The sequence below is a fragment of the Anopheles cruzii genome, chromosome 2 (genome assembly GCF_943734635.1).
Source record: "Anopheles cruzii chromosome 2, idAnoCruzAS_RS32_06, whole genome shotgun sequence".
Classification (NCBI taxonomy): Eukaryota; Metazoa; Arthropoda; class Insecta; order Diptera; family Culicidae; genus Anopheles; species Anopheles cruzii.
Window position 1 is genome coordinate 50,336,908 of NC_069144.1, and position 15,699 is coordinate 50,352,606.

At 45.1% G+C, this 15,699-nt stretch overlaps 3 protein-coding genes across 4 annotated transcripts; 1 reads left to right on the forward strand and 2 right to left on the reverse strand.

The window, feature by feature from the left end:
* Nucleotides 1-150: 150 nt before the first annotated feature.
* LOC128267820 (uncharacterized) lies at nucleotides 151-946 on the reverse strand. The gene is made up of 2 exons (XM_053004755.1): nucleotides 595-946; nucleotides 151-530 (listed from the first exon to the last, which is right to left on the reverse strand). Exons 1-2 carry the CDS (start codon nucleotides 854-856, stop codon nucleotides 151-153), a joined length of 642 nt encoding a protein of 213 aa, XP_052860715.1. The 5' UTR covers nucleotides 857-946.
* Nucleotides 893-2,896, reverse strand: LOC128266896 (zinc finger protein 671). The gene is made up of 2 exons (XM_053003684.1): nucleotides 2,887-2,896; nucleotides 893-2,058 (listed from the first exon to the last, which is right to left on the reverse strand). Exons 1-2 carry the CDS (start codon nucleotides 2,894-2,896, stop codon nucleotides 893-895), a joined length of 1,176 nt encoding a protein of 391 aa, XP_052859644.1.
* A 1,783-nt stretch (nucleotides 2,897-4,679) lies between these two features.
* On the forward strand, nucleotides 4,680-15,025 carry LOC128268968 (uncharacterized). 2 transcript variants are annotated; one of them, XM_053006290.1, is made up of 15 exons: nucleotides 4,680-4,790; nucleotides 5,735-6,759; nucleotides 6,841-6,997; nucleotides 7,376-7,602; nucleotides 10,818-10,934; nucleotides 11,022-11,159; nucleotides 11,272-11,406; nucleotides 11,484-11,545; nucleotides 11,625-11,752; nucleotides 11,831-11,950; nucleotides 12,027-12,172; nucleotides 12,247-12,576; nucleotides 12,653-12,787; nucleotides 12,878-13,081; nucleotides 13,157-15,025. In XM_053006290.1, the coding sequence occupies exons 2-15, from the start codon at nucleotides 6,264-6,266 to the stop codon at nucleotides 13,261-13,263; spliced, it is 2,502 nt and encodes an 833-aa protein (XP_052862250.1). In that variant the 5' UTR covers nucleotides 4,680-4,790; nucleotides 5,735-6,263; the 3' UTR covers nucleotides 13,264-15,025. The 2 variants fall into 2 exon arrangements, with proteins under 2 accessions (XP_052862250.1, XP_052862249.1); XM_053006289.1 differs by having other exon boundaries at nucleotides 12,878-15,025.
* The last annotated feature ends 674 nt before the right edge of the window (nucleotides 15,026-15,699 follow it).

Here is a 15,699-nt window from a genome sequence, read left to right on the forward strand (position 1 = left end):
AACAAGATAAGTGTAAACATAAAAGTAGTCGAATAAAGTAAATAGTAATATTAGCACCCGTCCCAGCTTCAATAAAAAGCATCCGAACTCTAAAAACTGATCTGAAACTGATGGAGTTTAGTGTCAAAGGTAGCCTTTTGCCATTTGCGTTTATTCACTTTTGGATCGTTTATAGAACGCCACACAATTGATATCCTCACTTCCAACATTAAAATGCTCCACCAAGTGCCACCGACGGATGAACGCTTCGCCCGGTGCCATCGGTAACGGATTCGTGTGCACGCCTCGATCGCACCGAGGACCAACGATGATCACGAAACTACCCTCGAACGATTGAACGTATTGGTCGAAGGCATCGCCATTGTTAAAGTAGCAAAACAAGAGAGCATCAGTCCGGGGAACCCCCAGGACCCCCGCGACCTTACGGCCGCTATTGTTGTTGGCAAACGTCAAGGGGATGTAGCTGGTCGGTGCGTATCTGGAGCTCCACCAGTCTTCGTCGACCTCGATTCCAATGAAGCTAATAGCATCTAAAATCGGAAAAAAGGACCGATAAGCGACCAAAGCGAAACCCTATTGGTCGTTCACACGTACCGAAAGCACAACTGATAATCCACTCCAGTAATCCAGTTCCACAGCCAATGCTTGTGATTGATCTGACCATGAACCGATCGAGCACTTGACCCATTTTTTCGACGTCCTGCTCCAATGGCCAAGCCCACAGATACCGTGTACGGTGCGCAGGGATCATCTCTTGTCCGATATCCACAACTTTTCGCCATTTGCGCGTCTTCATGAAACTCCCGATCAGCCGATCCGTTTCCTCGAGGCCATCGGACTGCTGCCGATCATGCATGCTGATTGTTCACTTGATGCCGTGTCGTGGTGACAACTATACGATAGCACTGTCAGTCTGCGCCCGACTGTTCGTAATAAAATGCTGCGAGGTGCGTTTACGCCAGTGAACTTCACAAAAATTATTAATAGATCCCAACCCACTGCTGGCGGCCGTCAACTCGCGTCCATCGTGGTGCTGCTCGGCGGCACTGCTATTGACCACCGCAGTGGCAGCGGCAGCATTGGCAGTACTGCTTGTGGCGGGTTGAAGGATTTTCCGGTATATTTCTAAATTATCGATGCGTGTGTTGTGCACAGGCTTGACCATTTCCTGTCTCCGCCCGTCACCTTCAGCCACAGTCGGCGGTTCATTGATGGTTCGCGTCAACGGCTTGGCCTGTGCAGTAATCGGTGACTTCGGTGTCCCAACCACCTGTATCACACTGATACGATTCTTCGAAACTGGCGCAGCGATTGGTTTGGCACTGTTTTGGGCCTCACGCTTGATGGCCTCAAACTGACCTCCGGTGACGCTTCCGTTTGCCAACACGATCAATTTCAAATCACTTTCCGGGTGGAAGCTCTTTGCGTGGCGCACAATGTTATCGCGCCGGGTACTTGTCACACCACAGACCGAGCATTTGAAGCCCTTCAGCTGGGAGTGTGTTTTCAGATGGCGCTCCAGGTTGCGGGCATCGATGAATTCCTTGCAACAGGTTTGGCATTGGTAGCGCTTCAATCGGTGGCTTAAAAGATGATGCCTTAATGCGTTCGGGCGCACGAAAGCTTTGCCACAGTCGTTGCAGATGAACGATCGATCACCTTTGTGCACTATCAGGTGCTTCGTGAGGTTTCCCTTTAGCGTGAACTGGAGAGGACACAGATTGCACTTGAACTTCTCCCTCGGTAGTAGGTGCTTCTCCTTCTTGTGGGCGTGGAGCTGAAGACTGCTGGCGAAACTGGCCGCACACCTGGTGCAGTGGTGCAGCGTATCGTGCACCTTGCGGTGTAGCTCCAGATCGCGCTTGTGCAGGTAAGTTTTGCTGCAGCGGTCACAGGCATGCCGAACGGACCGGTGCACCTCATCGTGGAACCGTTGATGAGACTTTGAAAACACTTTTTTGTTGCATTTTTCGCATTCGTAGCTTCTTTTCCTTTTGGTCACTTTCTTTGCGCGGGTGATCTTTGGTCCAGCCACTTCTTCCATCAGAAAGCGCCACGCTGCAAAAAACAAGCGAAGGAGTGAGAAATTGCATCGAAAACGCACTGTTTGTTCACAGAAAGACTGCTGCTCACTTACCAGCGCCTAAAGTACTATAAATCCCGGACACCAAATAATTTTTAGCGTAAAATTAAACAAATCTTTTCAGAAGATCCTCACAATAAACAATAAACACAAATCCGATTGATGACATTTGCTCCCACCACACTTCGAAACAAAATCTGTCAAAAATGACAACGGAAGGCATTAATTTAAAAAAACACACAGTTAAACAGCGTTCCGCCATTTCATCGCCAATTATCCTCGACCCGTCGCGGAGATTAGCAAAAATGATCTGATAAGGGTCGTTATCTACGTAGTGGCCCTTGAAACGGGCCTCACACCACGGAACTGCCCAGTGCCATCATTCGGCAAGATGCGACAGGTGTACCGATCGTTCGATAAACGGCTCGTGCACCACTTTGTTACCCGACAGTCGGTGGACAGTTTCGCAAGCCAATCGAATCTATGCTCGATGGATCTGTGCTTGATGCCGATTCGTGTCGATGAGAATAACAATTTTGGCTGCAAGCTCACATCTTTCGTTAGTGGCGATTTGTTGATCGTTAGTCTCGTCCCCGCTGGTGCTTTCCCCGTTCACGGTGGGTTCAGCGTTGCCCTTCCCATCAGTCGATATGTGCCGCTGGTAAACACTGATCGCCTGGCAGTTTGCTTTCAGCGGCTGAAGGAATTGTCCTATAAACTTAAAAATGAGGTGTTTGTGCCTTTCCGAGACAACATACACCACACATGCCTGAGCTTCGGCTATCCTTCGTTGATCGGGTTACCGGTAGACATATCTAGAACTCACCAAATACTTGGATGAATACTGTTTTGAACACTATCGAGCCAGCTGTCCATACTACGGGTGCGACAATCAATGGACCGTGCGTGTAAATTGTAGTACCTAAAAGCAGAATAAATTTCACTTGTATATATTGTAATCATTAGAACGGCTTGGGTTTGTTGCTTCCGGCTAATGTTTCGAGCTCTCATAAAGCTGTTGCTATATTGTATTACAGATGATTGCGAAGAACTGAGCCAAAGGCTAAATTCATTACATGCTTCCGATGGTTTGTCGCCGAAGGTAAATGGAAAAATTACGGCCCAACAAACTCAAATCCAGTTGAATGACGAACTCGGTAAGTATCATCATCCAAGAGTGTTTTTTAAATGAAAACAGTTGTCGAATCGAAACAAAAAACCGATCAGTCGCCACTCGTTACCATTGCGATCACGTTCCTATCGCCGTCGCTGCGGAATGCGTACTGTCCAGCCTCACGACACATCCTTTTTTACTCCAGAGGCCAGCAAGTCACCGAAAACGATGGACCAGTCCGTCCGGAGCTGCCCGTAGGAAAATTTTAAAAACAAACAGAAATATTTTTAAAACAAACGTTAGATCTGTGGCTGGCTCGGTAGAGAAGGAACAAGAAGCGCATGATTTGTAATACGATGCCAATGAGCATTACGGACCCTGGACATCACAAGGATTGGGTTTCGCCTTTCCCGGGTCAAAGGGTATTTGTCATCTGTGTGCGCACGTGTGTGTGTATATCCGGATCCCCGAAGTGTTTCCTGATACCGGACACTCGCCAATGATCTGTTTTCGATTAGACGAGCTACGAAGGCGAGTGGTCTCAGGCAAAGAGTTTTAATTCCGACCGTTGATACGGGTGAACTTCCGAGTCAAAGGGCGTTTCGTTTGAATTCTGTTGGTGACTTTTGACACTACCGGGAAAAAAGAGTCACTTGGTGACCTTTGGCGGGAAACAACAAGGCACCACTTGAATCAAAATATGGAACACTTACGGATCCGAAGTTATTCGATAGCAAAGGGTTTTGGAAGTCCTTAGTCGACCTTCTTAGACACTCACTAGAATTTCAATTCACCAACCTTCGAGAAATTGTAAACGAGAGGCAAACGAGACGCGCTGTCTAAACGCACCAAACGTGACACGGTGACACGTCCTGTCAGTTTCGAAATCGCGCAACCGATCTGTCAATTTCTGTTCCTTTCCCCTTTAATTCCAAGAGAGAAAAACGAGCAATTTGCAGAGAAACGAGAGAGAATAGAGTTGAATCACATACACACTTACGCACCGACGTGTCTCGACGTGTCGCCAACTCGGTATTGGTGCAAACCAAGCCAGGTTAGGTTCGTCGTCAGGTTCGAAGGTCCAAAGTTATGTTCAACACGGTTCTCAGAGAAACAGCCTTTTTTTTTATTACAATTTTTCATATTTCGCCGGGATCGGACGCGTTTAGTGAGTTTGAGTGAGTTGTTAAAAATAAAACGGTGTGAGATTCGGTTAGTGTAAACGAATGCGAATTCAAATGAAGGTGTCAACAATGCGCTTTCCATGTTGGCCTTTTCCAACCGATGCAGGCCGAAGATAAGTTTGTGTGTGTGCTCCACAGTGTATACGATCGTGGAGAACTCACTGGTTCGCCAAGCAGGCGATTCTGCAAAAGACTTTGAGGTGCTGGCTGTTGCCAAAAAATGATTGTTCGTGTAGCAACGGGCATGAAATAACTTTTAGCGGAGCTCGAAAATAGCTGCTCCTTGGCCAGCCATTGAAATTCGCTGGTCGCTGCATACGAGGAGCGCTGCGTGGAAAAATCAATACTAATATAAAAATTAACAATGGCCGCTCGGATCGCTGCACGGGCACGGGAGGAGCTTTTTCGGGTGAGTTTGTAAGCGCGAGAATCCTAGAAACGATGAGAAAGGGAGCGAGCGCAATATTTTGAAACCCCATGAAACGAGGCAACGCGAGCGAGAGAGAACGCTACGGAACACTGTTGATAAAGAGAGCGGCGTGAAGAAAAAGAGAGCATCCAAGACAGCAGCAGCAGAGACCAAGTTCTAACAAATAATTTGCGCATCTTCGGATGAGGAATTTTCATCAATTGTTGGCCACAAATTTACGTACGAATGGAAGCGCAAGGGAGTGAAAAGTAAGCCTAATCAAGGTAGCACTGTCAATGGAACCGCATTGTGCAAGCGGCGCCGGTGGTGTGCTGCATTTTTTAAGTCAAGTGTCATCAGACTCTGCACTATTGCATTGTGAGACGGTGGTTCAAGATGTCGATAAAGCATACAATTTTGCTGATATGACAGAAGCTTAATAACGTGATGAAACCACCGTTAGGAATGTGATATCATCAGTCTTAGGAAGTTGTGCTTCAGTCATGGCCGCCTTCTTCATGTTGGTGCCAAACACGGTGGGCAGCAGACGGTAACAGGACGCAACAAGCCGAATCAAATTGATTAGTGTGCTTATTCTCCGAAATGGGTCTTTTTTGTGTGTGGCACTTTCAATTAAATGCACCAATTTAAAGAGCAGAAATCATTATTAAACCGTTGGCTGCACAGAGTGATGGTAGCCGTTTTTGTTGCAGAAAGAGAGCACGCCCGTCGGTGGACAACGAGAGAGAATTTTCGTTTGTGAAGGCCGTGTAAATTATATACATTTCTCCGTTGGACGAGCGCTGAAGAAGTTTGTTTGGCTGTGTCCGCTTGTATGCGTTCGTGTGTGTGTGTGTGTGTGTGTCCTTTCTCTGCTGCTTATCAATTATTTGTAAGAGGTAAATCATACTAATAATTTTCTCTCCTCTCCTTTTGCCACACAGCGATTCGTCGTGGGGCTTCGTCCAAATCGGCCATGAACACTACTGAAGGCACCGAAAATGTATCTCCAATATCGGTCTTTAGACTACGCCTCATAGATAGACTGCAAAATTTGCCGTGCGCCAAGCATCGAAAAGGGCCGGAAACGGTAGAGAAACGGGAGCAAAATAGAACAATTCTGTGGCAGCAACGACTGGGTCACAAATCGTCCCTAACCCGGGAAAATAACGAATGAAGCGCCATCAACGCAGCAATCGGGGTGAAGAACAACATCGCATGGAAAAATTGCTATGCGAGTCGCTTCAGTTAACCCGGTAGAGCGACCCAACACCGTCTGATGTTGATGGCACACCGCCGTTCTGGGTCAATTTATTGATCGATTAGAAACACATATTCGAATCAATCAATCTGTCGTTCAACCGATAGGCAGTGCAGGAAGGCAGGTGGTTGCTCAATTTGGAACGTATACGACGAACGATTTTGTATTATCACACACCACACGGACGCACACACACACAGAGGGGCACAAAAATGCACGGCGTAAGGAAGCACGGGAAAGGATCGCGACGCAAAGCACCCGAAGAAGGCACATGTGGCAGCCGCCGAGCTATCCGCCCTGTAAAATGTGTCCAAAGTTCGCTCAAAAGTCTACTTCATTGTGATTATTTAAACATTCCTGCGGAAAGTACTGCACTACCAGCCACCAGGCCCCCGGCAGCTACCCATGTCGTACGATTAGTCACGGCCGCCAACAATGGAACCGCCCATAACACAGCAACGAGCCCGAATATTAACAGCAGAAGATCACTGTTCAGCAGTCAGCTTACCACGAATGCTAGGGTTCAGGAGAATAAGGACTTTTGTGCCGCAATTCCCGCACTAGAACAATATCAGCAGCAGCAGCAGCCGGTGTTCGCGGCAACGCACCATAGAAGCAGAACGAAATTACTGTACAGAAGATGTCTTGTTCAAACATGTTTGGCCTTGTTCTTGATATTAGGGTGCTGTGATGCAGCTAAACAAGAAGGTAAAGAAAAGTTGCTTTGCGTACATAGCAGACAAACAAACACTAATATGAAACTCTATCATCCTTTCTCTTCGTTGTCAGTTTTACAAAGTGGATCGGGATGTGCATTTCCCAAACGATGGGAAGGACAATGGTTTCAATCTGGTGTACAACAGCCAATTACTATTGAAGGTTCCACGTTAAGTACTAGAGGCCGGTGCATCGCTAGCGAAGGCGATAAGTTTTTATTAGTCAATGGGTAAGTGGGACAACACCTATATTTCTACGACAGCAGGTCGGTAAGAATGGACCCATGCTACAATTTTATCCCGGCTTTTGGCGTTTTCGTGTCATGGTGCTGCATTCCGATTGGTTAAATATTGCGTTCTGGTGTAGTTGATTGGCCAAAAACATTAAGACACAACATTCAACCAATTTGGATCGTAGACGCCCAATTTTCTTCATAGTGTACTAAGATAGGATACGCCTGGAATGGTTCATACGATCAGCTAACATTCGTTTTTCTCTCCCTCTCTCTCTCTGTCCCTCGCTCGCTATCTTTTTTTCCTTTCTCTCTCAACGTTGCCGATGTCTCGTCGAACCGATCTGCCGATATCTGGATGCTGGACTTCTGCAGCAAGGGATGTCACCGGTGCGTTGTAATTTATCAGAAGCATATAAACATACTACAGTATAAAGAAAGTGAGTGTGAAGATTTTTATACAGGCCAGTTGAATCCAGCTGCAATGCCTATTCATAGCGTTTTAAAAAGTGATCGGGGCTTAGCTCATCCCAACATGAACGGGCATTCAAGATTATCGTCATCGGATCCGTATATGCGATCCAATGAAGATAGCGACAATTGTAAGCAACAGCAAATATTTTATCTTTTTTAAGTGAACTCCTATATTTTTAATGTGTTTTTCCGTTTTCATTTTTCATTCGCCTCTATTTGTTCGTCATTAGAATTCGCAAATCAGTTTCTTTTCATACGGTACTACCACTACTACCAACTGCTACTACTACTACTACTACTAATAATAATAATAATAATACCGGCTGACTATCTCTACTCAATTCTGCCCCCAATTCCACCCCAAAACCAACCAAACCAAATTCCCTGTCCTCCCGTGTCCCGGTGCTGTTTTAATGTCGAAGCATAATCCACGAGGAGCCCGTGAAAGGGCTTTCATTGCCAATTCACGCTTCGCTAAAAGCATTGTGCCTCAATCATGATCATGTGCGATCATGATCGCCGCAGTGCTGAGAATAATTTTCTTAAACATGATCTGATACTTCCTGTCTCCTAGTTTGATTTTTGCTCAACTTTTTCGTGACCCCTGCAATGGTGACAGTTTCGGTATTTTACTGTTGCTTCTACTTGCACAACTCCGTTATTGGACATATCTTTGATATTTTCGTTCTTACTGAAGCATATTTGTGATTATTGCAGCATATCACAGATGTTTACTAACTGCTGCAGACAATATGATAGGTTTGATGCCATTGCTAGATGCTCTTTGCACAGCTGCTGCTGTCTAAACACTTGAACGTTCAAATTTGAGTTACATCGGACTTTTTGTTTGCAAAGCTTATTTATTTATCTTGTGTTAAACATCATCCATTCGTCTTTATCGACCGATCTCTGCTACACCTGAACGATATGTGTACTCTGTTGCTTTGAAACATCAATAATCATTCCGCGGTCCGTGTATTCGAAGCTATTGACTGCAACAATCAAAGGAAATTTTTAGTATCTCTGATCCGTCCGTTTGTGTGCGGTTCTTATTTGATGTCATATGTTCTGTGATGTTCAGTGCTGACTTTTTGAGTAGTTATCGGCAGTTTAAAAAGTACACGCAGGCAGATTAGATGTCGAGCAGGGCGGCTGGTGATCGCAAAGTGGACACCACGGGTCAATTTTGGTTTGTTTTATTTGTTTGGACTCTTCATTTGCTAAACCTCGTGAGTGCTTTTTTCGTGTCTTTTTCGTCACTGTAAGCCTTTAAAATATCCCTGCACTTTTGGCCGGTGCTTTGCAGTTGTAGGCTGACCGTACTACGCTTGCTCTGCGGACTTGCGTCAATGGTATCCGAAGCGGCAGAAAAGTTTCTCGCAACGCGTATTTCTTTTAAGCATTACCTCACCGTACATGTATGCCTCTGTTGACATTGTTTGATTGTTGTTTCACTCATTTCTTTTGTTTTTCATTTCTTGTTTTTTGTTTAGCTTTCGTTTTGAACTGTGTTTGGCATTTGGCATTTCAGTTTTCATCCTTTTTACCTTTGGTTCTTGATACGTTTTCGTGCAGCCAATGTTTTGTGTATGTTCCTGTGACTGAAAACAAACAAACAAATTTTCTATTTCACAACAAATGTGTTTAAGTAAGCCCGCACATTGATAAACGATGGTGTGAATTTTAAAAACACATTAATCATTACCGCTTTTCTGCCGGAAAACTAACGGTTTATGGTAACGCCCTACAGGTTACGAGTGAATTTATTATATGTTCTGTATGATATGTTAAGTTTTTCAAGCAACAAGTCGCAGAATGATGAGAAGGAGACATACCAAAAAATGATGTTTGCAAAATTCAATACCAGATAGCAGTGTTGGACGTAACAAATACTAAATGTTGGGATGGGTTTGCCCGATGTATTGTTTCTGTTGTTTGGTTTAATATAACTTTGTTTCTGTTCAATTCTAATTGCATTCCGAATGTTGCGCTTGTTTCGATTAGCCAAAATGTCGTTTGAATGAGAAAAAACAGCAGCTATTGTGTAACAAAAATAGTAAACCATAGCAAAGTACAGAGATTGTTTGGAAATATAGATTACCACACTGGTTTCCACCGATTAGTGATCGATTGTGTCTCACTAGCTGAACAACGTTTATTGTTGTAAACTGCGATTTTCCTCCAATTGCTATGACATCCGCCTGTGCTCCATTCATCCAACAAAAAACCCAAAACGCGTTAGGAAAGGAAGAGAAAAGATTTTTTTGTTTGTTTTCCTGTTTATATACACTACCTGCCTTTATACTTTTTTGATTTTTTTTCGTTCCAATTGAGAACAGAATATAGACACGCAAAACTATTCCAATATCGATCACCAAGATGATCATTTTTACGCTGCACGGTTAGCACAAACACAACCGATGATGTCAATACTACATGGTGTGCTTCCTTGAGAAATTCTCCTCAATTCTCTTCTATGCTAGGTTTGATAAAGCCAATAATATAGCCAAAGACATGTGTCTCATTGAAGTCGTGAATTGTTTAAGAAAATTATTCACTATTTAGTGATGTTCTCTTTGGTGTTTTCCACTGTGAAGAACTCCATCGGCTCCGGGGACACTAGTTTCCTTATACTCGCCTGCCTGCCATCACAAACCATCCCGCTCCTGGCCGCTACTGTCACGTAGTGGGTAGTACAACGTCATTTATGCTTCAGGTTCATAGTAGCAGAGTTTTCTAGTAGCAAAACGTGATGCTGAGTAACGTGTAATGAATAACTAAACAGAAATATGTTTTTTATTTGGTTATTTTTCTCTTTCGTTGCTCTCTCCTTCCTTCCTTGTTTCGTATGTCGTCTGTCAGCCTTTATTTATTTGTAACGTCGTGTGTATTTGTGTGGACATTTTTGGGTGTAGCTTTTTGTACCGACATTTATCCGATATTGCTGTAGATGAAGAATGCTCAAAATGACTAAAACTACTCCGTACTTCGGTACTTCGTTTCAGTCTATTTTGTGCTTTCATTCGTATCGGTCATCGGTTAGGTGTTAGAAAATAACGCAAACATGGAACAGACCGACGTTTCAATGAGCTCAATTTTCTAATTCCTCTGATGTTGATTGTAGATGGTTTTGTGTTTGTGTAAATACCAAATATCGGTTAATGTCATGTTTGGTTTCCTTTCTGGTTCAGTTGTGTTAATTTCTGTTCCTTTCCCCCGATTAAATGTAAACCACGGAGGACCATCTTATTAATGATCATATTTTCTTGTTTTCCTTCGACCTCTGCTCCGACCTTCCCCGCAATCCTTCCGCGCGGATTTGCTAAACATTGTCTACTTCCAGGCATGGGATGTAAGGGGCGTGAGACGCTACACTACCTTTGCGAACAAATCCCGGGCGATGCGCTGCTGTACAGTATGTTTAAAATAAATCCAGAGCCAATTAAATGTCCACTATCGGGTAAGCAACCAAATTATGATCGCTGCTTCAAACGATCGCAACAAACGATGCTGACAAAGGTGTACCAATAATGTGCCCGTTTTCAAGGATCTTATACCTTCACCTACAACCGAGGGCACGGAGAATGCAGAAGCCCGGTGTCGAACATGGAAATGTGTACAGAAGACAGTAGACTACTGCTAAGTTTTCAGGCTTGTCCTGACGTACCTGGGACCGAAAGCACCGGTAAGAAGTTACTATTGCCCTTTTCTTGCCGTGGAATCTCCTCCTGGCAATTTGTATTGGGACCAGCAGATGTTTTACACCATCTTGTTTTCTTTGGTGTGAACCCGTTTAGTTGAAGAACTAACATGCCTAGCATGGTGGAAGGACGGCAATTCGCGTTATCTCGTAGGACTGGTTTCGCATCATCACGCCACTTCGAACGAAGAACGGTTTAGATGCTTCGTGTATGAAAAACTGAGTGGTTCCGGTGAGTATACCCAATTCCGGTGTCAGCAGTGGATCGGCCACCTCACTAATATTATTCGTTACCACAACCCCCAGCAGATGCCGAATACAAGCTGGCGCAATCGGGTGACGCCACGTGCAACGGTCTTGAAAGTGCAGAGGTAAGTCGTATGAGGATATTTTTCGATATTTTAGCATCAACACTTTAACACTCTTGAAAACCCCTCTTTCCTACGTCAGGTGGGTTCTCGAATCATGACACTGAAGAAAGCCCCCATGATGGATCGGTGCGACTTTCCCGTATGGTTCAAGGGTCCTCGCTTTTGGCACGCACTGATGGGAAGTGCCCATTACGTTTTCGACGCCAGGTGAGCTGCATAAAATCCGCACTCACAGTGCCGCAGTGGAAATGCAATGGTCTGACCGGTGTTCTCGTACAATTTTAGTGACGGATCGTTGCACATAAAAAAGCCCAATGGCCACACGGTAGCCCGTTCGCTGTGTGAGCAAATCAACAAGCAAACATCGTCCGAAATGATGGCGGTCGTCCATCACACAATGGGATGGTGAATATCGTTGTTCCAGAGCTGTGAAACGAAACGTTTTTCTTTGTGTGTTAACGCGTTATTCTTTCGTGTGCAGCAAATCTGGCTTCATGTGCGTCATGTTCTACAGGCGAGACACTCACGTCGCCGAGCTGCAGATGGGAACTCCGACAGCTCGACTCGAAGATGCGTGTACGACGGAAAACTTTGACGTACATCGGACACCATTCGTTACGCTGCTAGGTAAACATTGCTTTAATATGGTCGTATCCGCTGTTCTCACACCGTGTCACACGCTTGACATTGTTCGCCTACAGCCAATAACTCCGAAACACAAATCTGCCCAATGGAAGGCCAGTATTTGATGAAAGGTTTCCTAACACCAACTTCATCCATATCGCGGCATAAGCGAAACCACAACAATAAGGCACGCACTCACCGTCACTGGGATGTGGTCGGGTACCGAAACCAGGAGAGCATCATTGGTAACGGCGGCAGCGGCAACAGTGGCGCGGTCGGAGGTGGTGTCATTGGCGGTGCGTACATGGGGCTAGAAGCGAAGCGTCGATCCTATCTGCCACGTACGCGACGCACGGTGGTCGACACCAGAAACGACACGTTCGCTGTCCACAAGGGACTTGAAGGAGGTGAGTGTACAGAATGTTCTCGCGCCATTATTCGTGTGCCTAAAATTCTGGTTTTGGTTTGTGTCTCCGCCAACAGACGTGCTGCGTGCGCGAAGGGAAACGGCCGGAGGCTGTAACATTAATCACAGCACGAATCGTCATCTGCTGATTGGTTGCAACGAAAACAGCATGATTGAAGTGAAACCAAAATGTAAAATCGACGACGAAGAGTGTAAGTAACGCATTGTCATCGACCATTTGCTGAACAGTCCAGAGAAAGCGATGTGATGTCTTATATTTGTTTCGCCGTTTCGTTTTTCAGTGTACACATGCCATGGCCACTGGCAGGAGAATCAGACGACGTACATCATAGCTAAACACTCAATCTCCCAACACGGCGTGTGCATCAGCTACGTGCCAACCGAGGGCGCCAATCACATTCAAATGTTCGTCGGTGACACTTGCCATCGGGCCAATATGCAAGCGAGCGTGCATAAATTGATCCCTACCAACGTCACCACTAACGGTACTTTCTATCGTTCATTGTTTAGCCTGGGCAGTGCTCTACAACATCCGTTTTTCGTTTCTGTTTCTTTCGAAGGCAAATGTGGCGAAACGAGCGGTGCAATCCGTCTTGGACACCATTACAGTAACTGGCGGCATTCGGTATTCCTAGCGATACTGCTCATACGGTGCGTGTTGAGATGATCAGTTGCAACCGTTAGCGGAAGCGAACCGGAGTAGAGTTGTACGCCACGCAGCAGCACCGTTCCGGTGTGTTGCGTGTGTGGTGCAGGTGATGAGTTTTTGTGTATTGCGCACGCGATGCGTGCGAATCGACCGGCGGCGCCAAGTGTAATAGTCATAGTTAGGACGGTGCGGACAAGTAATGAATGCCTTGTACTGGCGTCGAACACTTACACAAAACACACGACTTTTGCTAAACAACAAAAACCAGACGGCGGATTAGGTCGTTGTGTGTACTAGCCGAAAGAGAAACGGTCTGCACCCGGGCCGAAATTAGTACATCGACGAAATGTACAAAGTGAATCTGTAACACACAGCTAAATTGGGAATAAAAAGGCTAAATTGTTTTTTATTATTATTATTTATTTTAACTAGGTTCGTTTTACGTTGCATTTTTAAATATCTACTTGTTGTGATACGAAAAAAAAACTACCATACCACTTGCGGGGTAAACAGAAGCAAAAAGTACAGGCTATAGTAATCTAGGGAAAATATGTTGAACTTGGCCTGCATCTTGTCGCCACTATACTTTAAGGGAATCGAAATCCGGAGGCTGACGGAAGTGGTGTGATGAATGAGTGTGCAACCGCAGTGATGATGTTTGTGTTTTCTGCGACCGCTGTTTCTCGTTTCTCGCGTAAATGGTGATTGAAATATGTATTGCGCTTTGTAAAAAAAACCCGGCAACGTCGTGTAGGATTGGTGTATTGGTTGGCTCGGCAGCCGGTCCGTTGGTGGGCATGCTTCAAGCTATGAAAACTCATTCGTGGATTCGTTTGCAATAGATATCAGAATTGGTTTACTCGACCATGATGCAAGAGGTGCTACGGGCGGGTACTTTCGACCTGTTAGCGCCTCGCCGCAAAAAAAACCAGGTGGATTGAATCGCTAATAAATTACAATATTGCACATATATATACACAAGCAAAACCAACGAAAACTAAAGTAAATCAGCGAAAGGAAAAGAGAGTCGGCTCGAGCTCGAGAAGAGAGATTCACGCAAAACATGTTGAAATAAGCGCAAATTTGCTGCAATTAAACGAAGCAGCGAAGATGGAAAGATGGCAAGAGGAGTTTGAACATCGGCTAAATAATGCAGAATAATAATCATTCGTTTTGACTTATGTATCCAAGGTTTCCTATAAAAAGTGATTGTACAATGGTAAACGAAACAAGCAAAACACAAAACAAACAGAACTATGCACTGAAAGATTTGTGCAAAACCGAGCGGCAGCGTCGTCATTGCGGAGTAGCAGGCAAGAACACAGAAATGAGACAAGAGAAAAACGAAAAAAACTATATATACATAATTGATAAGATGAGATAAATATTAGAAAAGACGCAACAGGAATATGACACCGACCGGTGACAGTGGGGGCTGAAGGTAATCTAGTAAAATCTGTGCAGAGGGAAAGACAAACACAACCGCGTGACCACGGTGTAATAGAAGAAAAGACGAAACTGGAACGACAATTTTTAAGCGCGCAGGCAAAGCGGAAAATACCATGCAGTTAATGAAAACAAGTACACACACACACACCACTCACACACACAGTGACACAGAAAGTACTCTAGGCTTTTTAAATTAAATTATCATAAAACAACAAATTACTAAGAAGATCTGATATTTTTTGTGTAAGTACTCGATGATGAAGTGGCGCGTCGCGATGATGAAGGCAAAACGAAAACACTGGGGACTACAAAACGACAGTGACCGTGAGAAGGGAGGGAGGGAGGGTGAAAGTAAAACCTAAAACCAACTAAAATAAACGACAAACAATAGAGAGTGTGTCCGGTGGCGGTTGGTTCTTGGGGCGTGCATGTCCGAAAATTGTGTGCAATGGTAACACTACGAAAAAGCCTCCGTTTCGAATCGTTAAGCAGCTTGCTGCGTTAAACCGTTGTCATCTTCTATGCTCTCTCTGCCTCTGTCATGTTTAGTTCATTTGCATGCGTACGACGCCTAGTTTTGCTCCGTAGAACCTGCGAAAGTTCTTCAAATACGCGCGAGTCCCCTAAAACCACCCTGATGACGATGATGACGGCGTGTGTGTGTGTGTTTGTGCCCATCATTGGCCAAGTCGAAAAGCTTGTGTCATTTGGTAAGCCGATTCTTTCACGCTCTCGCTAACTGTATTTCGTGCCCTCTCACTCTCTCCTCCAGATGAGCCGAGCGCGCGTACATAAGCCGATAGATCATAAAAAGTTAACCCGCGTTCGCCCTATCTCTTGCTCGCTCGTCACGGATCGCGGTGCATACTCGCGGTCTCGCTTGCAACCCTTAGCAGCAGGTGAGGTGGTGAGGTGGTGAGGAGGAGTTTCCGTGCCATGTTCACTCTCTCGTGACGGATTTCATCAGTGCGCAAACACACTTCGAACAACGGTGGCGTCCGGCTT